The sequence below is a fragment of the Rattus norvegicus genome, chromosome 5, assembly GCF_036323735.1.
Source record: "Rattus norvegicus strain BN/NHsdMcwi chromosome 5, GRCr8, whole genome shotgun sequence".
NCBI lineage: Eukaryota > Metazoa > Chordata > Mammalia > Rodentia > Muridae > Rattus > Rattus norvegicus.
This window is the reverse complement of record NC_086023.1, coordinates 122,560,522-122,582,043: the sequence shown is the minus strand read 5'-3', so window position 1 is coordinate 122,582,043 and position 21,522 is coordinate 122,560,522. Positions and strand designations below refer to the sequence as shown.

The 21,522-nt window shown below is 42.4% G+C and overlaps 1 protein-coding gene across 5 annotated transcripts in view; it reads right to left on the bottom strand.

The window, feature by feature from the left end:
* Positions 1-21,522, bottom strand: part of Pde4b (phosphodiesterase 4B) — a 569,312-nt gene that overhangs the window by 16,224 nt on the left and 531,566 nt on the right. For 4 of the 5 annotated variants that reach the window (NM_001398935.1, XM_039109275.2, NM_017031.3 and 1 more), the window contains 2 exons: positions 21,211-21,323; positions 406-499 (listed from right to left, as the gene is read on the bottom strand). In NM_001398935.1, coding sequence (NP_001385864.1) covers positions 406-499; positions 21,211-21,323 — 207 coding nt within the window. Of the gene's footprint in view, positions 1-405; positions 500-1,226; positions 15,618-21,210; positions 21,324-21,522 lie in introns of those variants that run through there. The other variant, XM_039109274.2, reaches the window with a different exon arrangement.

Here is a 21,522-nt window from a genome sequence, read left to right as displayed (position 1 = left end):
ATTTCCAGAATAGGACTCTACACGTAGAGATGGCACGGCCCTTACAAAATACCTAAAAGGGAGGCTTTTGTCTCAAAGCCCAGTTACTAGAAGATTTGGATGTTTTAGCTGAGTAGAGTATCAGACCTTCAGCGGTTCTGGAGGCCCCTGTGGGACCAGTGTAGGATATGAAACCGTGTAAATGCAAGCAGCCGTCATAACCTGCTCTCTTAGAGGGCATTTGTATTTCAGAAATGTTATCTTGCTTGCTGTTTTCCTACCGAGAAATGGCTTTAGCTCTGAGATGGGTTCTTTTTTTTTTTTTTTCCTGTGCTTAACCTCACTTCAAATTCACAGGGATGCCCTTGGTAGACTGTAAAAATTTACCCTGCAAAAGCTCAGTGAGTTTTCCTGTTAACATCTTACCTAAGAACGTGTTCGAAATGTATTCAGACACTTGGTTCCCTGATCTGCTCATCTCTGAGAGGTGTGTCAGCTCCCGGTTCAGCATCCTTTTGAACTGTTTATAAAGAAAAGAAAATGCATTAAGTGGCTAGGAAAGAGCAAATGATTGCTGTATTTTTCAACATTACTTTCTAGGAAACCGAAAGACTATATGAGCCAATTCCATTAGGGTAATGAGAGCTGCAATACAAGTCATAATGTCCCCTCAATTTGAAAGCATTCTAATGTCACTGTAGGAAAAAAATAGAAGTTCTTAAAATTTCTTAAAATTGTTTTCCGATTGCTTTTGAAGTTGCAAACTTGGGAGAAGAAGTTTTTTTTTTTTTTTTTTTTTTTTGGTTCTTTTTTTCGGAGCTGGGGACCGAACCCAGGGCCTTGCGCTTCCTAGGTAAGCGCTCTACCACTGAGCTAAATCCCCAGCCCGGGAGAAGAAGTTTTAATAAAGGCCAGAATAATGTCGCTTGAATTAGGAAATTGGAAATATGCCCAAAAATATAGTTTGAAGTGATAACGTATTCAGTGAGAACAGATTAAGTGAAAAGTTTAAAAGAAAAATGAAGAGAGGCGGAAAGCATCCTTTTAAAATGGAGCCAGAATTGAAACACATTACAGTACATTAAAATATGACGCAAGAAAACAGGTCTTATTTCATTATAAGAAGCCCCAGTGGGTTAAACATATATACATATTAAACCACTGCTCATGCTTATTCCACGAAATACAGACGGACATAAAAAGATCACATTCTATTAGAGACACATAACACAATCCAATTGACCCACCTTGATATAACCCCAAGATAGAGATAACAAATAGTTTGCCTCAGGCATTTTGGAAGCTCTTCTTGCCACAATCCACAAATCCCTTTGAAAGAATTCAGTTCTGTAAGAGCGGTCTCCAGAGGATCAGGAAACCTCCGCAGCTCTCAGCTCCGGTGGTTAAAGAACCAAAACTTAGAAAAGACAAAGCCTTCCAAATGGGCGGTATTTGCTAATCCACAGCAAGCCCATCTCCGTTCATACTCTATTCTTGCAAGAAGCCTATGGGCTCCCTGCTTATTTTCAGGCAGAAGAGAGTAGTGAAACCAGGAATTGTACGAAGGAGCAGAGCCTGTCCAAATGGATTCAGCTGGCCGGCTTGCAGCTCTCCATCAGTTATGAGCAGTCCTGATACCCAGAGGGGTTTCCACCCTAGATTAGTCCAACTCTGCCAGGGAAGAGGGAACCTCTTTCCCCCGGGAGCTGTCTGACTGGGAAACAGCCATCTTTTAAAAGGAGAAGATTAAAATGGAGGAAGCCCCATGAATATTTAAGTAAACCTGAGGTCCTACCCTCCCCCGTTCCAGCTAGGTGTTCTTTAACCCTCTCTTCCTCTGCAGACAGCCCTCTGCAGATGCAGCCTGACACAGCGCTCAGCTTCTCTAATTGCTTCCAAGTGATGCTACGTTTGATTAATTGACGCCGAGCATTTTTTTTTATTGGAAAAGGTTAGAACGGTAGCTGTTTTCTGACTTGGTTTCCAGTATAGAAGAATTCCTTTTAAACCAGTTTTCCAAAAGCTAGAACATTATTTGCCCACCTACTGGGTGCTGATCTATTTAGCTTCTTCTCCCGGTGGAATGAATGGGGATGGAATTAATTTATTTGGCTCAAAAAGTACTTCATATGCAGCGTGCAATTTTCTGCACTCAGTAAGTTCATTAATATGCTTATTACATCATATTCAGAAAACGGATTAAATTCATAACCTTTCCATGTAGGGTCCCGAGTACGTTAGAAAATCTGAGATAGCATTTGCTGCACGAACAACGATTTATCTGGTGTTATGCTTATTTGGTATTTTACTGCTGTTACGTCTTATAATTCACGATAGAGATGTCCCAGAGTTAAATCATTTTAGTTTCATTTTAGCAACCCAGGACATGCTGAAAATGCCATTCTTTCCTGGCTCCCCTGCCAGCCCTTCTTGTCAGCATTACAGAAGATGCAGTGGGATGCCTAGCCCAAGCTGCCTCCATTTCTCCCCACCTCCCCTACATCCTATTCCTAGCCTTCCTGGGAGTTCCTGTATCACAGGCTGAAGGATCGGCAAAGCGCCATGGCAACAGCCTGAACTTGTAATTGGCTCTCTTTCCTGTGAGGCATTCCCTTTCCAAATGAGCATCCTGCATCTGACAATAGCTTCACTTCAGGCATCTGAAGGTTTGACTCAGGTCAAACCATTGCTTCCCCAGAGAACTACCTTTTGAGGTGAAGCCAGACTGAATCCGAGTCTCTGCCTGTTGGCTCACTGTACGGACACTCTGTCCTCAGAGACACAACCACTCTCTTTTTAGGGTAGCCCTGCTAGTGTACGTGTGTGTGTTTTCAAGACCCGACATCTCTGGGTCAGTCAGTTCTGCTTTGTAGACTACATACTGAACCTCAGTGCATTTTTGGACTCCAGGTGAATTTCATAAACTCCAAATGACATGCTAAGATATAACCCTGTCACGATGGCCTCTCCAAGCCAGAAAACCAGCACTTACTGAAGACTGAGAAGCTGGAAAAGACAGCTCTGTAAGTGCTGATTGGTCTGCTGGCCTTTAGCAAAGTAACAAACTTTAAAGTGTAGTAAAAATCTTACATAAAAGCTTAGAGACTGAGATCATGTCCCCCCCATCCCCGTACAAGATTTAGCCAAGTATAATAGCCAGGCATTGGGTTCCTTTGGTATCTCTAAATTACTTGCAAACATCTTGGTGTCCACTAGGATTGTCCTACTTCAATCATACCATTCTGTCGTGTTTTCAACAAACACTGATGGGACACCAGAAATGGCAGGGTGAGGCAGTTGGGGAAAAAGCAAGCAAAAGAGCAAACAAAAAGGATTTTAATCAACTTTCATTCTAGCAGACGAGTCAGATCTATTAGGATTCATTGACTAAGCCTCAGTTAACAGTCTGAAGAGGGTAAGCAGGACTCTTGGAGGCTTTGGTTAGCTGCTCTGTTCTGGAAATGAGAGTCAGCCAAAAATGAATCATATAGGGTGGGCAAGATGCTTTTTTTCCTCCCCCTTCCTCCATATAGCTTCTCTGAGTCATAGGACCCTGGAGGGATTCACGGCCCATCAGTCTGTGTGGTAGGGGATGGTGGTTTTTAACCATGGGGCTAAGTAAACTACACACCTTCTCTGTATCTTTACAGAAGGAGTCAGTGTTCTCATGCAAATAAACAGAGGAATACCATCTCCCTTCTTTCTGCGCCCAAATGAATTCTCTTATGATCCTTTTACTAAGGGCAGGCCAATGCATACCAAAAACAAAGTTTTCCAAAGTCATCCTAAGGTAACCATAAAATACACACGGCGAAGTATACAAATGGAGGTCATCCAGGATCAGAAACCAATCTAGACCTTTTAAATGTTGCTTAGCAACCACCACTGGTTTTTCCTCAGCAAGGGAGGGCCCCACCACACTGACTAAGGCAATCATTGCTCTCATCAAAAAAAAAAAAAACTTATGAAGGGCCCACTTGTTTGGGGGCTCTGAAGGACTAAGAAAGGCAGATATGGCCTTCTAACAAGACAAAGTCTGATTAGTAAAGGTAGGGCTAGCCCTGGTGCCTGGACAAGCCAAGGACTGGAATTGATATGTTGAGGTGTCATCTGACAGACAGTTGAGGAACTCAGGATAGATGGGTTTTCAGTATCTGAATCTCACATGAGAGTTGCTTCTGGCAAACAACAGGTAGTCATGGCACAGCAATCAAGCCTCAACAATGATTCTTAGTCTTTATGACTGGCCTTGTGACATCACCGCACCTCTCTTCTGTGATGCAGAAGTGAGACATAAGACTTCCAACCCACCTCTGTACCCCAACCTCTCAAGATTGTGTGGTACATTCTAGGGCAGTTTGGGCACAGTATTTACTAGCAACTAGCTCCTCTCGGAAAATAAAACTCTTTCTGTACTGCTGAGGTAAGCAGAGAGGGAAATGGAGATGCTTCTGTATGAGAGAATAAACCACTGGCTAAGGAGAGACATAATAGTTGTAATTCAGACCTTCATGGCCTGAGATTCTTGGAGTCTTCCTGTCGACTTACCCAGCTAGTTGTCTGAATATGAAGGTAAAATGGGTCCAGAAAGAAACCATGGCCCAAGGACTTGCAAGGTTGGAAGGGAATGAATTTATTTACTTCATCAAATGCAGTGGAGAATCCACAAATTGGAAGGTGCTATTTCAAAGATAAATGAGTTCCCGTGTCTCCTGTACACATATCCTATTTTTCTTTAATAATCTGTCCTCACAAGAAAGCCCTGTTAGAGTCTACCTAGAAATAATGTCCCCAGAGGAAATGGTCAAATTCCCTTTTCAACACAGACAAACAAAGTTTGTGAATGAACCCTTAGAACACAAACTTCCCCACACCTCCCTAAAGCTGGGTCTGTCCAACACTAGATCTACAAACACTACTGAGAAATTACATTTAGGTTTTAGAAAGAGAAGAGCTATTATTTTTATAAATGACTTAATATTACTTTTCTAAAATATTCTTTTTTTAAAAAATCATCTGTGAGTTTTTAATTTAATTTTTATGTTCCCAGTATTACAAATGATAAGTGAGACTGTGTGTGATGTTGTTTTCTGTGTACCAAAATTCAACACAGACTTCTTTTAATAGAGGCTACTTGGCAAATATTTGAAATTATATTTTGTCAGATAAGTTCAATTTTTTTCTCCAGTTTCTGAGCCACTCTTTTTAAAGTGATGGGCACATATCCTCATTTTCTATTCTTTCTCAAAAGATGAGCTTAAGTCCAAAGATCTCCAGGCACTGAGCTCTTAGTGACTTCACATAGCAGGGTGAACTGGAAGGATCTTGGTAGCGTTATGTTTCTCAGACAAAAAAAATAAAAAAAAAAAAAAGGCATGCAGAGGACACAAGGACTATCGCCAGGCACGTGAAAGGGTTACTTTTAAACCAATCTGGATTTGTTAGCAGTGATTCTATATGATTAAAAAAATATTAAAATCATTGAAAGTATTTTAATTGAAAAATTTTGACTTGAAAGGATACTTTTTTCTCAATGATAACCTGGTGAAGTCGGTGAGAGAAAAATTTAAGGTCCGGAGGGGGGAAGTAGGGGAGGAGGGCGGGGGGGGGGGGAAGGTGCCAAAGAGAGGAAGGCAGTCCCAGTCATTGCTCCTGTGGGTGGCCATCTACGTAGGAGCCCAGCTGTGAGACAGGCGCCTTATTGTGTAGGATTTTCCTGTTTTTGCAGTTTGAAACAACTGCCGAACTCATTAAAGTCACAATGACTTTTGGGGACTGACTTTTGACTCATATTTTATACTCTTGTTAGTCATAACGTTATAAGAATTCCCGAGAATCAGGAAAGCGGAGGGGCTGAAAATCCCTCTGGAGATCACGCCAGAGACGCTCATGGTGGCAGAAAGGGAGAGGCAGTGACATAGGTTAGCGAGAGAGGACTACAAGCAATATGAGATCTCGGATAAAATGAATTGACTTCTTGCGTCGCTGTATCTTTAGTTGAGTGAGACGGTTAATTTTAAAGTCCCTAATTTTTTATTTTTTTAAGTCTGACTTTAAAATGAGACAGAAAAAAATCTGGAGCAACTATATGGTGTAGTTCTTTAAAAAGCCCTTTGTGAAACTCACAATTTCCACTGTTCTTAATAGCTCAGGCGCTGTGCTGCCTCCCTGCTGTCTTTCCATCATTTCTTTAAAACACCGAGCCCTGTTTCTTTAACGACATGTTTGTCTTATTTGAAAGGCAAGTGGAATAGCACAGGGTGAATTAACTGAATGGAAGAAGGGGCTGTGCCCATGGCCACGCATGCCCTCTTTGCCAGAGTAGCTGAGCCAGAGAGCACCGTTCCAGGGTGGGTCGTGCTTGCCAACAGGTTCTGCTGGGAGCAAATTCTGGACTGGGGGCACAGGGTTAGGTAATATTCACCACTCAAGGAACCACATCAGAAAGACTCTCTTCTGTGAGGACTTGAGGATCAAGTCGTTTCTCTCCCTAGATGCCCAGGGATGTAGGGATATGAGGTGGGTAAGAATCCGAGGAAGAGCAAGCCTGAATCTTGTCATCACAGTTTTGCAACAAAATGCTGACATTTCTGATGAACAAAGTTCTATTCACCAGCCAGAAGATGAGTGTTTGCTCAAGTGACATATGAAAGGCCAAGTAGGGACAACACATTAGTGCTTGCATACAGAGAACTGGAGAAAGGGAGAACGGGAAGGGTGCAGTACATAGTTGTTTCCCACAGTGACACTAGGCTTTGTGTACCTCTCCGAATCTTTGGGAGTTTCTCCCTTCTTAGTCCCTTCACTGTCTGCTATCACTATTCACTATCTCTTTTTACAGTTTCTGAAATCTTTTTTGGGAGAAAACGTGACACACATTATTTGAATGCTGAGAAGTGGCCCTTCCTAACACTGCAGTAATTCCCTTAAGAACCTTTACAGAAACTTCTCATGACCCACATTCCCTTCCAAACTGCTGCAGTGACATGATTAAATAGACAAAAAAAAATTACTGCAAATGTCTCTCAGGACTAACAGTCGCAGCATTTTACACAATGTACTATCTCTAAATTATGTATAGTTTATTATATGATGTATCATGCATATATATCTATATATATATATGCTTCTGCAGTAGAGAGCTGCTAGATTTGGTGGATAAAAATGCAAGATACTCTTTTAAATATAGAACCCTTTTGAGTACATGTGTAGTTCAGGTATTGCATATCCAAATATCTCACAAGAAGATAGAAAGTTATACGCTCGTTCTAACATCAGGGTAAAAGCCTATGCGAACTTCTGGCTAATTAAAAAAAAATCCAAATCTTAGTTTTTAGATAAAGATCTTCCCATCTTTTGAGAGATATAAGACCACTAACTATTCTTGGAACTTGATGACGCTATTTTATGTGCTGCCTTCTTGCTTTTAATCTGCAAGGGTATTTTGACATATTTTTGAGCGATGGCCTAACAATGAAATACAGCTGACCTCTTTAATCAACAGATGACCAAAATCATTGTAGCAACTGAGAAAAAGAATTAAGGAATCAAGGCTTAGTATTGAATTACTCTTCTATGCCCCCAAAGTCACAAGATTTTCATATGATTCCAAAGCTGGTGACTAAAACCTTTTTTAAAAAAGTTTCTCAGCTAGAAATCCTACATCTTATAATATTTAAAAAATAGAAACATTGAATCAGATGCATGGATCATTAAGTCTTGAATCCTCTCCAGTGGAAAACAAAACCATTGGTTGACGATCTCCAGCTCTCTGGAGACAACTACACAGAACAAGGAGAACGTCAGCCAAACATCTTAGTCCATAAATAGGAGTCATGGCAGACATTTGACCACTGGACTGCATCCGAAGACCCTGGTTTTTTAAGATAGGATTTTGCAACGTTGCTTAGGAAGTTCTTGCCTCTACCTCACAAATTCAAGCCTTGTGTGTACTGCCACACCCAGCGGTACAGTTCCTTTTAAGAATGGACTCCCACTTCCAGACTCCAAAATTGCTTGAGATATTGCAAATCCCACTTTCTTAAAATGTCTACTATTTCTGTGACTCTGCGAATCTGCCATAACTTATTTTTGAGACTACCCTTCTACTTTCCTAAAGAGCACCATAGAGCCTATAATGTATGCAGCATTAGTTATATTGTTTTCAGCTGGTGTCACTCCTATACTCCCTGACACTGGAGAATCGGGAGGTTTCGAAGCTGCTTTAAGAATCACTTCTCCCGAATTAACATTTTTTCTGGGCTGGGACAGTCCAACAGTCTGTCAAGTTTCAAGGTCAACTCTGGGGCCTATCAAGTAAACCAAAACCCTGAGATAATACTGCTTTATCCCTTTCTCTCCTGGAAGCATGTATCTTGTCCCGTTTACTATTTTCTCATGCCTCATGTTGGACTATACACATCCAAATTGAGAAAAACCTGCCACAAGTTGAAGGTCTGGACATATTTGTAAACTCTAAAAGATAAAACAAGTGTCCCAGGTAATTTTTATCCCATTAGAATATATATATATATATATATATATTCTGCATATTGCTTTCCTGTAATAGCTACAATACTTTAGACCAGATGGATGCACACTTTCACCCCAATGTATGTACAGGTCTGTTGGGAGATAGACAATTTCAGAGATGGACACCTAGCTTTTACATGGAAAAGAGGGAGTGCTCACTTTATGCTTGCCCTGCTAGTGGACTTCAATAACACAAAAGAGGACTGACCACAGAAGACTGACCACAGAAGTCAGTAGCCTCTATAGCATGTGATAGAGACAGCTGAGTGTTCTCTCTAATCTGGAAATAAACAGCTATGCTGAAGCCTACTCTAGGAAACTGCAAGTTACTGAGCCCGTGAAAGACCAAGGATTTCTACCTTTAAAGTGGGACTGCCAGAAAGGGCATATGTCTATGACCTAGTGGGTGCTCCACGCCATGGGATTTATGCTTGAAGCTAGGTTTTATTTCTGAATTTTATCTCAGGCTTTGAGTTCATGGCTTCATGGAAGTTTCTTGTGGCTCTTTAACAACTAAACTCTTTTTGTTGTTGAGAGTAGCTTGCATAAGTAACTGCAAAATTCCCACCACATGTGTGATGCACTCCATGTCATGCAGGACACATGATACAAGAGTCACACAGGTGCAGGCTTGCTCACTGACATTTAGAACATTTACCAGGCTAAGGAGTGTAACCAGAATCGCCAGAAAGATAAATGAAGCATTTATCTCCTTATTTATTATGAAAACCATAATTAGAAATGAGTTTATATTGAGGCTATAACATTTAAAAAAAAAACGCCTGTTTGGAAAAGTCAGGATGTTAGTTGTAGTATGAATTTATGTTTCTTTAATTTAGGCAATTTCTTCTAATTAGGAGACTTCAGGTTTCTCCAAGTATTGACCAAGGCTTGGCATAACCACAGACTGCCTGCCTGACATAAGGATCTCTGTGCCGTGTATGTATCTGCTCAGATTTGTAGAGTTGAAGTCAATCTAGTTACATATGAATTAGTTGAATATGCTACTGGCATCGGCAAAATGCCAGTGCAAAGGTTATGGCCCAATAACGGCAAAGCAGTCTTGTACCACGCAACAGACAGAGCGGTGCTGACTGACCCCAGAGACAAGGAGTGTGAAACAGCAGCCATTATGAGACTTAGACTCATGGCCAGATGGATGCCGTCCATTCGAGAGAATGATAAACCAAATGATGGCAAATCGATGAGCCAGCTTCCAAATAACCCACAGCAAACTTCCCATTTCTGCTCACAGGAAAGGTGCATTTACACATCCCCACACACCACGTCTCATATTTACTACTGTACTGTGGCACCCCAGAGAGTCTATAGGCCTTAAGGGAAGAGATGGGCTTTGGGAGCCCAAGTTGCCCCGTAGCCTGTGTTCCGTGAGGCAGACTCAGAGTTTTCTGGGCATAGTTCTGGGTCTTGAGGTCAGATATGAGAAGCATGGATGAGAAGAGCGAAGCCTGTTTTCTGAGTTACTCCTATCAATCATGGGAAGGACTCAGGCTTTATTCATTTTAACCAAATACATTTACAATACTGAAAAAAAAAGAAATGATCCATTTCTCCGGGGGGATTCATACTCTTTGGTTAGGTAGTCCTATTTTAGCATCTTGGTTTTCTGTGTTAAGAGCTTTCACTGGGCTGGGGAGATGGCTCTGCGTATAGACTGCTTGCTGCCCAAACCTGAGGATCTGACTTTGGATTCCCTGGTGAAAAGCCAGGTGTGGCAGTGCAAGTCTGTAACTCTAGCATGGCTTGAGGGAAAGGGTGTAGGATGAATCTGAGATTTATTGGCTAGCCACTCTAGCCAAAATAGCTTGCCATTTTGGTTCAATGAGATATCCTCTGTGTGTGTGTGTGTGTGTGTGGTGTAAACAATAAAGGGAAACATTTGGTATAGACCTCCAGACTTATGTACACACTCACTACTGAGCACACCCAGATACACCAAGGTACACAGACCCTAAACACTCTCTGGAGCTTTCCTTGAAAAGCAACATATGACCTTTTCAGTTTGAAAATGTACTCTGCTAGTCATATAACATGCCATAGGCAATGCCCTTATCCAGATTTTAATGATATAAAAAGTATTTTAATGATATAAAAATATCAGTACAAAAAATGTCTTTAACAAGTTCAAGAAAAAGCAGATTCTTAGCAATTAAATGAGTCTGACTACTAAACATTTGAAATGTAAAACTGGCAGCCCTTGTTGCAACAGTCTCAAGGACACAGGCGTGCAACGCTAAGAAAGATGCAAATAAGCTTTGTGCAACCAGACTCTGAGTGTTACAACCCAGCAGGGAAAAAGTCAGTGGTGCTCATCCTGTCAAGAACACAAATTATGTATTTGCCTGGCCAAGAAAAATATTGCCAGTGCATCAGTCACCATGGCTGTATCTCAATCATCCAAGCCAGAATGGAGCTAGCAGCAGTCGTCACAGTGGGTAAGGGAGGGCTTTGTAGCTGGCAGGGTAGCAGGCTCTTTTGTGGAGCATCAGGCCTGTTCAGTTTCAGGCCACAAGTTAACCAAGTTAACCAGAGTAGGGGCTTACACTTAATTTACTAGGGAATTATCAGAAGGTTCCCAGCTCCACATAATCAAGTGGACACGTGAAACTACACTGGAAAAATATCAAATCCCAGGTCTCTCAAAGGCTAGTTGTGATAGTATCTGATAGGACGGTAAGAGGCTTGGTCAGCAGAAATACAGGCGAGATGGTGTGTGCATTGTAGGAGAGGTTCGTAGCATAGGGCCTGACTGTGTGAGAATGGAAGCGGGGTCTTCTGGGTAATGAAATGACAAGTGAGGCTTACAGACAGACCGAGTTTACTCATCTGCAAGTGCTAATAAAATTCTGCAGCTCCTAAGTCACAGTTTTAACAAACGTTCTGATGCTAAGGGTTAAAAGGAAATTTGAAAGTCACCCTGTTGACCAGCCAAAGTTAGTAAAATTTAAGTATGTCTTTTGTAACTTGTCTCTATTTTTCTCCTATACTAAAGCGAACATTTGGGTTCTTTATCACGTTTCCTTCCAGTGTAGTCTCCTTTTAAATATTTTAGCTTTTAGTTCAAATCTTCCTTTTTCTCTTTTCCAGCAGCCTAAACATCAAACGGTTTTATTCACTTGGGGCTTCGTAATTTTTCTTTTCATTTCTTACATACTGTATCCAAAGGAGTTTCGCCTTCCACTGTCCCATTATTTAATGTAAACAATGGCTGGAAATGGTAGCTATCAAAAGAGCTGAAGTCATGGAATCTTGTCAGGAATCTTTTAAGCATGGAATAGCTCTCCTTAATAAACATTATACCAATACAGTTAATTCTCCAAGTCACTTTATTTTCTCCAACTACATTTTCATTCTAAAAATATTTGAATAATAAAAAATAATTGCTTATTTGCATCTATTACAAAACGTTTAAAGTATTTACCTCAGCAGTCTAAATTTTAATAAATAATGAACTCATCTTGAGCCACAGTGGGCAGTTTATGACAAAAATAAGCCTATGCGTTCTCTGAGTGAGATTGATCTGACCCGAAATGCTTATAAGCATTGGCACTGTTTATCAGTGAGCAGCTGCCAATAGAACCGAACTAATGCTACTGTGATTTAGGTAATAGGACTCAAGAATGGGCAGCTCGGTTAAGCCACAAGAGCTTCACATTGAGATATTCATTGGAAAGAGACATTGCAGGGGTAGAAGAGGTGAACCTGGGATTCCCACCTCAATCTCAGTTTGCTGGGGTCGCCACTCTGCTAAGTAGCTGGGAGAACCCACAGTCTGGTGACTATTTGACCAGTATGTAAACTCTAATTTGCCATCTTCAGTTCCCAGCAGAGGAAAGGAAGAAATAAGGATTATCATAGGATTTGAAATGAGACCTCTACCTTAGTACCATAATCTTCCCACGATCCTCCGACTCTAGAAAAGTCATGCCCCAATAAAACTACTTTTCAGTGAGATTATACCTCGTATTTTAAAGGTTTTTAAAATTATTTGATCGTCACCTTGTATTGATAAGAAAATAGGCCTTATTTATAAAATGTTTCCTCATCCGTAAAGTGACTTCAAGTGAATAGTATTTAATTAAATTATTTTTTCCCTCAGAGTAACAGGAGCATATAAACACAATCCCCCACTACCACAAATTATATATAGTTTCCTGCACTTTGGGGAATCACAAGGGTTTGCACATTCACAGTACAATAAACGAGCCTCGTTCGTCCTGAGATCACCACCATGACCGTGGCATCTCCTCTGTCAGGAAAATATAAAAAGAGGGCTTTTAAATTTTCTCTCTCAACTGAAAGTTGCAGGATTGTGCCTAGTACAGCTGTGTGAAACTGTAATTGGGAATTATCTACCAAATGTCCCCATCTGTAGTGACTAAGGACATTAGTTGCCAGGTCAACACTTAGTTCACTTGCTCCTCTGTGTAACACACAGCCAATCTAATTCAGTTGGAAAGGTATTTTTATTTAGTGATAATTTCTTGTTAAGGTATTAGATGCCAATTCTTCGTTCCTGAAATCTACTTTTTTTTTAAAAAAAAATATTGGGTTGATCTTTTAAAAGCTTCTGGGTAGTTTTACTCTGACTTCAACTTCGTTCAAAGTTAGAATAGTAGACAGTCTAGTGCAAGGAAAGGACGATGTGGTCTTGTAAGGTTCTTAACGGCAAAATTCAAATTTACTGTTTTAAATTAAGAAGAGAAGATTACAATGAGTCCACCTTGAAGGTGAGTTTTACCTTAATAAACTTGCTGTACTTCTGTCTGGGAGGGCTTGAGGCTTCCACAGCCCTCCTTCCTAACTTTGTGATTGTTTTTGGAAGGGAATGCATTGTGATTGCTGAGCAGATGTGCGTGGCTTCTAGCTTTAAATGCTACTCCCTACTTCATAAGCTACTCCCTACTCTGTAAAGAAGAGAAGATTATCAGTGCTCTCCAAAACGGGCACAGAAGAACAGAAGACTCACTATCTTCTTCACTTTTAAGTGACTTAACAGTCCTTTCTTTGTGGAGCATTTGGCTACTTTAAAGTAAATCAAACAAAGAAAGTTACAGCAGAGTCTCCTAAAGACTAAATCGTTTGGCAACGGCTGAGGGAAACATCACATCACGTGCCAGAGGGCAAGACAGAAAGAGGCTGGTAGGTCCCCGAAAAGAGCTAAAGCAAGTCTATACAGGAAAGCACAGTGAGAGTTGGCATGACGCTGACAGGAGTGCACCCCCACGGACCAGAATGGGTGCGCCCTGGCGTCTTCTGGTAGGGTATTTTGGTTTTCATAACAGTGATTGATCCTTGCCCACTGAACCCATTTCACCTAGAAGTTAAATATTTTGGAAGAATTGCATAAGAAGGAGCCTCACCCCTGGCTTTACTTCCATAGATAACAATGGTAAGGAACTTGGTGGGGTGGGGAGTCTGGAACTTATTCTCAAAGATCAAATATGCAAAGGCAGGGAAGTCTAAAATGTGGAAACCAAATGCTAAGTCCATTAACTGGCTGCAACACAATATTTCAAAACTGCTAGTTTAGGTTTATAGTTGACTCCCCGGCTATAGTGTTCCCCTGTCGCTGGCCAGAGTCACACAGTGGTGAAATTCTGTTTGAGATATTTGCTCTCTTAGGGAACTTGCAAGTGAGTTAACCAAAAGCCTGGGTGTACTGGGTCAGAATTCAGTAAAGGAACTGGCTCCTATACATACGTACTGATGTAGAAATAATGTAGGTTAAGCAAAACACTACTAATCACATTTATTACAAAGTGCTAGCCTAGGAACTCTTTCATAAGAATAGCATTTCAAAGGCCGAATCACACTCAAGGATACGACTATATTGTGCTGCAGGAAGAATGATTTAAACAACAATAAGACTGATGAGTTAAATGTTTCCTTTCATCTCTGAAGAGAATGACCTAAGAAAGCCCTGAAACCAGCCCAGGTAGCTCGACAGAGGTGGGAATGCTCCATTTTATAGCCAGGTTACAGGCAATGGGAAGGACGTCGTCCTAGATGAGGATAATATCAAAATCTTTTATTTGGGGGAGGGAGGCAGAAAGGGGCTAGTCGGTGTAAAAAGGAATTTAGTAGTAGACCACAGCTCCAAAGCCAAGTTTACTGTCTTATCTTAAGTGAATTTCGGGAAAATAAAGAAAGCTGCACTTTTGCACACTAACCCCCAGGAAGCCAAGGATGTGTCTGACACTGACAGACACATCTGACAATTCCATTTTCCTAAGCGGCCATCCACTATCACTATGATAGTTTCCCACTTGCCTGTGTTAGAAGGACTGTTTTTCAGCCCAAACTGAGTCTGAAATTAATGGCTAGGTTAGAGGACAAGAAGCACATTAGAAATCTGAACCAGACCCAGCCAGTAAGGATAAGACCTCCAACCAAACGTTACAAAGTTCATGGTGAAGGATCACTAAGCACCTCTACCCTTCCGTTTTATTGTCCTGTTGGGATCCTGACCATGATCCCTGATACTCTCCGAACCCCATCAGCTCTAAAGCCTCATGTGTATTAGGCAAGCATACTACCATTGAGCCATATCCTCAGCACTAAGAATTAAAACCGAGAGAGAGAGAGAGAGAGAGAGAGAGAGAGAGAGAGAGAGAGAGAGAGAGCCCACAACGTGCACATGTGCACGAGTATCAGTGTTCTAATTAGGGTTGGATCTTAGAGCCCCATGCATGGTTGCAAGGACTCTACTAATAAACTATATTTCCAGGCATGGTGATTTTATTCATGCTAATCAAGTTATTTCTGCTAAATGCCACTTTAACCACCCCTAGACACTGCCTATTTCAGAGTCTGTATATTCACAAAGGAATATGGGTAAAGGACTTAGTATGCCAAGTATCTGCATGTAGCCATCTACTCCTGTGTGAGAGACATTGGCTATCCACCAACATAAATTTGAGACCTGAAGTAACCTCAAAAAAAAAAATCTATTCCAACTACTTTGTTTTATAATAAGGAAATGAAAAGATTCTTTTTAAATTATTATTAACTTGAGTATTTCTTATATACATTTCAAGTGTTATTCCCTTTCCCGGTTTCCGGACAAACATCCCCCTCCCCCCTCCCCTTCCTTATGGGTGTTCCCCTCCCAACCCTCCCCCCATTGCCGCCCTCCCCCTATAGTCTAGTTCACTGGGGGTTCAGTCTTAGCAGGACCCAGGGCTTCCCCTTCCACTGGTGCTCTTACTAGGATATTCATTGCTACCTATGGGGTCAGAGTCCAGGGTCAGTCCATGTATAGTCTTTAGGTAGTGGCTTAGTCCCTGGAAGCTCTGGTTGCTTGACATTGTTGTACTTTTGGGGTCTCGAGCCCCTTCAAGCTCTTCCAGTTCTTTCTCTGATTCCTTCAACGGGGGACCTATTCTCAGTAAATGAAAAGATTCTTAAACGATTCAATTGCTCTGGAAAATCTTCCCAGTAAAGGTAGACCTAGAATGCGAACTCGTGGCTTACGTTCATGCTCTTTCACTTTAAGCTGAGCCAGTAAAGAGAGAAAACTGGGTCAGAGAATGCACACCTCCCCTCCTGCTGCTCAGAACCAATGCTCACTCTATGTTTTTTTTTTTTTTTTTTTTTTTTTTTTTTCCGGAGCTGGGGACCGAACCCAGGGCCTTGCGCTTCCTAGGTAAGCGCTCTACCACTGAGCTAAATCCCCAGCCCCACACTCTATGTTTTAGAGCAAGATCATCTCTAACGTTTGTCGGGGTGTGTGCATAAGCCTGAATGCTTAACACTACAACTTAAGCTATCTCCCAAACTGCTTGCTAACTTGATAGATGGCTCACCTCAGTCTAGAGGGTCAACTAGAGCTTAGCCTCCCTCAACTTGAATTATATCCTGCTCTCTACTTGTTTCTCCACTCAGGATCTCACTGGCAAGCTTGTGTGAGCTCTCTGCCACAGCCTACTTGTCCACGCTCCTCACTTTCTCCCCAGTCCTGTGTTGCTGCTACGTGGCTGTGCCTGGGGCCTCAGCATGTGTACCTGTGTGTGAGCACATCCACACAGAGGCCCTTGGGAGAGGGGTAAGAGCCACGTGAGCAGAGAATGAGGAGTCTGGCCATAGGCGTGGTGAGGTTTAGTAGGGAACACATGTATTTCTTTGGTTTAATGAAGCCCTTCTGCATAGCTGGAGGAAACCATCCTAAGGCTCCCTTCAAGCCTAGGGACCAGTAAAAGACCCCTCTGTGTTAAGGGAATCCCCTCTCTCACCATTATCATCAATTAATCTTTCAACAACCTGCTCCTCTTCTCCTGATAGAGCTGGATGCATCTATTGGCCAATGAGATCTATTTCCTTTCAATTCTGTTAGGCCCAGTGTTTGCCATAGTTACTGATTGGTTGTTCAGGGGTGCGGAGAGTTGACTCCCTCAACTTTAGAGCACTCGCCTTGCCTTGGTCACGATTATCTTCCAGCATTACGATTATCTTCCAGCATTACGCATTCAGGGTTACTAGTGCCTTCGGGCTGGTAGAATTCAGTGACTTGAGCCCCTCCCTTCCAAGAGCCCAGGCAATTAGCTGCTACAGGTCCTCAGAGTAGAGCTGGAAAAATAAGCCTGGGCAGCCAGGAGGGCTCCCTTCTCCAGTGATGGTATCTGGATGTGATTTCAGGATGCCCCAAGAAAGTGCCATTTGTCTCCCATTCCCAGCTAGAATGGGGGTTCCTCAGCAAACATTTACTCCAGTACTCTATTCCAGCTCTTTAGTCCAAAGGAAGCGTTGGTATCCGAGACTGTACTTTCCAATTTCAGAACACCCAATGTCATCGTCTGGGTCCAAATCTGTCCCAGGCAAAGCTGATAGAGAAAGAAAAACGTGCCCCGCCTCCCACTCCTCCCCCAAGCAAGGAGGGTATCTGGGGCTGTGACTAATCATTTGCATATAGCTGCATTTGAAAACACAGTATGCTCATCTTTCTACCTTCACTATACCAGGTACTAATAAGCCTTTTGATGCTTTTTCACCTGAAAATCCTGGATGAGAGACTATGCTTCTCGGTCCAAAGTGGGCAGGAACACCTCCCATCCCTTCCCAGTCCCTCCCCACCTCCCTAGGATTGATTGCTCTGGGCCCATCCTTCCTCAGTCACTGTTGTTGCAACCCTGTACTTTTCTGACTGCGTCGTCGTCGGTCAGGAAGGCGACAGGAAATTCTAGTCACCCTCACAGCAGCTGTGCCATTCCTCCTATCCTCCTCTGATGACGTGGGTTGGCTTTGGTGACAGGAGATCAGGAACTGAGCCATAGCGAAGGTCGGAAAGAGAGGTCACTGTTTGTGCTGCTCTGGGACTGGGGATCCCTGTGGGGCTGTTTGCTTTCTTCCTTTCTATACTGTTTCTCTTTCCGTTCCTCTTTTTTTGGGCAGAGCTCAGGCATCCTGTTTTCAAAACAGCAGGCTGTTTTTTTGGCACTTGAACTCACGCTCTAACGCGTTTTGCTGAAGGAGAAGACAATCCTTCCAGGTGAGGAGAGGTGACCAAACTCGAAACAACCATTCATGTACAAATCTAAGAGGGAAGGGCAGACAAGCCTAACGTCTAACTTGGACTGCTCCCTGAGGGGGCCAGGCCTTCTTCCCAGCACCAGAAGCCGTGCCCTGGTCCTTCAGGCTCCTGCTCACCTGTTTCATCTTCTTGCCATTTTTATTTATTTTTTCTTTAAGTTTGAAAAGAAAATATTTTTTGAACACTAATTCATCTGGCTGCAAGTGTCTGTGAAATTTTGAAACTCCACTTGGCCTATTGCTAGTATTCTAATATTCAAGGATCAAGAAAACAGAGGCAAAGGAAAAGACTGTTTTTGTTAGGTGCAGGAGCAGTTCCTGTCCACCTGCCTGGAGAAGCCCAGGAAAAATCAGCTGCTCCTTTGAATTCTCTCTATTTCTTTAGGCCCCCAGATGGGTCAAGGAAAATCATAAATAAACAAGGAAGCACTGCCCTGTCCAGGTGTAATAAACTCCAAAGGCCATTTGTGTTCCCCCTACCAGACAGGCAATTCTTCACCTTTTCCACAGACTGGCACCTATGTTACCAAGTAACACTCCCTTCACAGGACAGAGGCTCTGCCATCTGTACTCTGGAGTTAAGTTCAGACTTTGTAAACAATAGCCTTCGGGTCACCTCTGAAACACAAGTAGGGACACAGATTTGGTTTTGCAACAATGTAGTAGGTGTGTTGGTAGGGATCACCCACTGGATTCCTACTTCCTGGACGGCACTTTACTAAGCGCTTTGGGTACAGTAAACTTGGAGAGATGAGACCCACTCTTCTACTATAAAACTGAGTCTCTGGACAGTTAAGTACGTTCATATAAAATGGCTAGCAGGGGAGACTGGCAGAAGTTAAACCACGACTCGACAGGTCCAAAGCTTTGCAATCTTCTGCCTTCTCTAAAGTGCTCTCTTTACACTCCCTTTCAGCTCTCGAATTCAGCTTTGATAAGCCTCCTTTGTTCAGTAAGAATAAGCAAAATACTACCAAATTTGGCTACTTAGTGGTAGCAAAGAGGACATTTCCAGCTACGCAGAACTCTCAAATAATTCCAGCATTTTAATTTTAATGTAGAGTGAAATTTTTATTGTGCATAACTTGGTCTCACTTTCCCAGATAACTTTTCTCTGGTGGTCACAATATATTGTCGTTGTGTTGTTGAACTATGTACGCTACACCCTTGCTGTTGTGCTCAGTATCGTCCAAGACAACCATCTGGTCAACAATGAAGGGAACAGCCGAGTGGAGAGATCTCTTTAAAAACGCTATTTTCCTATTCACCCGCTGTATAACTGCTTAGCCTGCCACCTTCCCACTGGGGACCTTGCTAACAGGTAAGGCAGCTTCTGCTTCAGCTAACAGTGCATGGCATCTCTTCAGGGTTAGCTCTTTTCAACCTCTCATTGCTTCCTTTCTCGGACAACCATCAGGGAGGAGTGGAAACTTGAGGGACCAAGAATCCCTGGTCTCAATCACTTTTAATAACTTTGCAAGATAGGCAGCGGACAAGGCCACCACTCTAGGCACACACATGGCATGCAAACTAATGGGAATGTGAAGACTGTCTGCTCTTGTTCTCCTCTGGCTAGTCCCTTGCTTTACCTTGGTGACTCTAGAGATTCACGCCCTTCACAGTGAAAATGTCACCACAGAGTTTGAGATCCACAGGTTGCATCAAACATCACCAAATAAGAGACAATGCAACAGATGCTGACGCCGAGAGGCAGGCAAAGTCCCTGCAAAACATTCTGTGTAAATCCCGGAGTGATTTGGAGAAGTTACACAGTGAAGCCCCCAGCATGGGGAAGCAGCTGGGTTTTACATCAACCTGGAAAGTCCCAGCTCGAGAGAAGTCAGAAAATACTAGTTAAAACCCCAGTGCGTCCTCTTTCTTTACTCCCCACCACAATGAACTCTGAGCTAACTAACATTTCAGACAGGGCTCACTTCTGCTCGGTTACTAATCACTCCATGAAAAAGTTTCAGAGTAAGAAGGACCCTACTACCACCACACACACACCCCGGCATCTAAGGATGCCCTGTTTCCTCTACCATGCTGCTTTGAAGAGGAGCCAGCAAGCTCTGTTCCAAAATGATGCTTTTTACAGGGGAAGGAAGGGGGAAAGTTCAGTCAGGAATGCACCTTGGGCTGAAAGGGTAGGTGGGGTACAATGTCTCTTCCAGTCTCAGAAATGTAGGACAACAGCACAATACCTCAAGCTAGAGAGCCTTGTAGAGAGCCTTGAAGGTATACTCTGTGAGCTGCAGGAGAAGCAAGGCTTCCCTTTCAAGTACACCTATGTAGATACATATATCACTTCATAACTTCTGCCACACACAGAGAGACACACACCCCCTGCACACAGACACAGACGCTTGTATACACACACACACACACACACACACACACACACACACACACAAAGTCAAAATCTGCACGAAAATGTGTAAACAAGCAGAAAACAACTAGCAACAACCCTCACTCTATAAATTAGCACTCTGTCCAGATGTTAATTAAACAAATGAGATAATGACAGATAATTAAAGCTCTTCAACACCAAGTTTTGTTTTGTTTTTCTGGGTATTGTAAATAAAGTCAGGCTGTTTTTTTTTCTTCTTTAGTATCGGTGGATTTTAATTTTAAATGATTTTCACCCTTAAAATTAGGAAAAACAAAACAAAACTTAGAAGGCAAAGTATATTGTTTCCTTCTTCTTCTTTTTAAGTCTCACACCATGTCAGCATCACAAAGGAAGTGTAATAAATACCAAAATGCCCTTATTCACAGCAAGAAATTGTCAGACTTGAAGGAAATTTGTGTTCTCATAAAAAAAAAGTGATGGACCTACTTTCTGGTCGAACACGTGTCTACTGAACCGATTAGAATGTGGCAAGACTCGGGCAGATTTTAGTTTTCTACAAACAATTATATATTTTTTTAACAATTATATTTTTTAAAGGAATGCAGATATCTCTAACTTAAATTCGATAATGCACAAATTCGGAAATTTGGGTTTTTTTGGACATTAACACTGACTAAGAAATTTCGGCTTACTGTGTTAGCAAGGCACAAGCAAAGAAAGTGCCACACTTGGACCAAGTCAACCAGAAAGGAGTTGCTGCCGGGCGCTCCAGTTGTAGTTAGAGAAAGCGGTGTGCTTACCTTGTTTGAAGCCATCTCGCTGACAGAGCGGTAGGTCTGGATGGTCTCTAGCTGGTCTAGGCACCAGTCTAGTTCCTCCAGCGTCTCCATTGCTAGTTTCTGATATGATTCTTCTGCAAACAAACACACAGACAGGTAGTTAGGCTGCAGCGGCTGCAGGCTGGCCATAGCCGAGTCTCCTCCGCCTCGGCTGCTCCCGGCGCCACTGACGGTGCCCCCTTGCTCCTTCATTGTTTGCTTGCCGACTCCTTGCTTCCAAGCTCTTTCTGGTGCTCTGCCCGGGAGGGGGAGTGGCTGGTGCCAAGTTTTCAC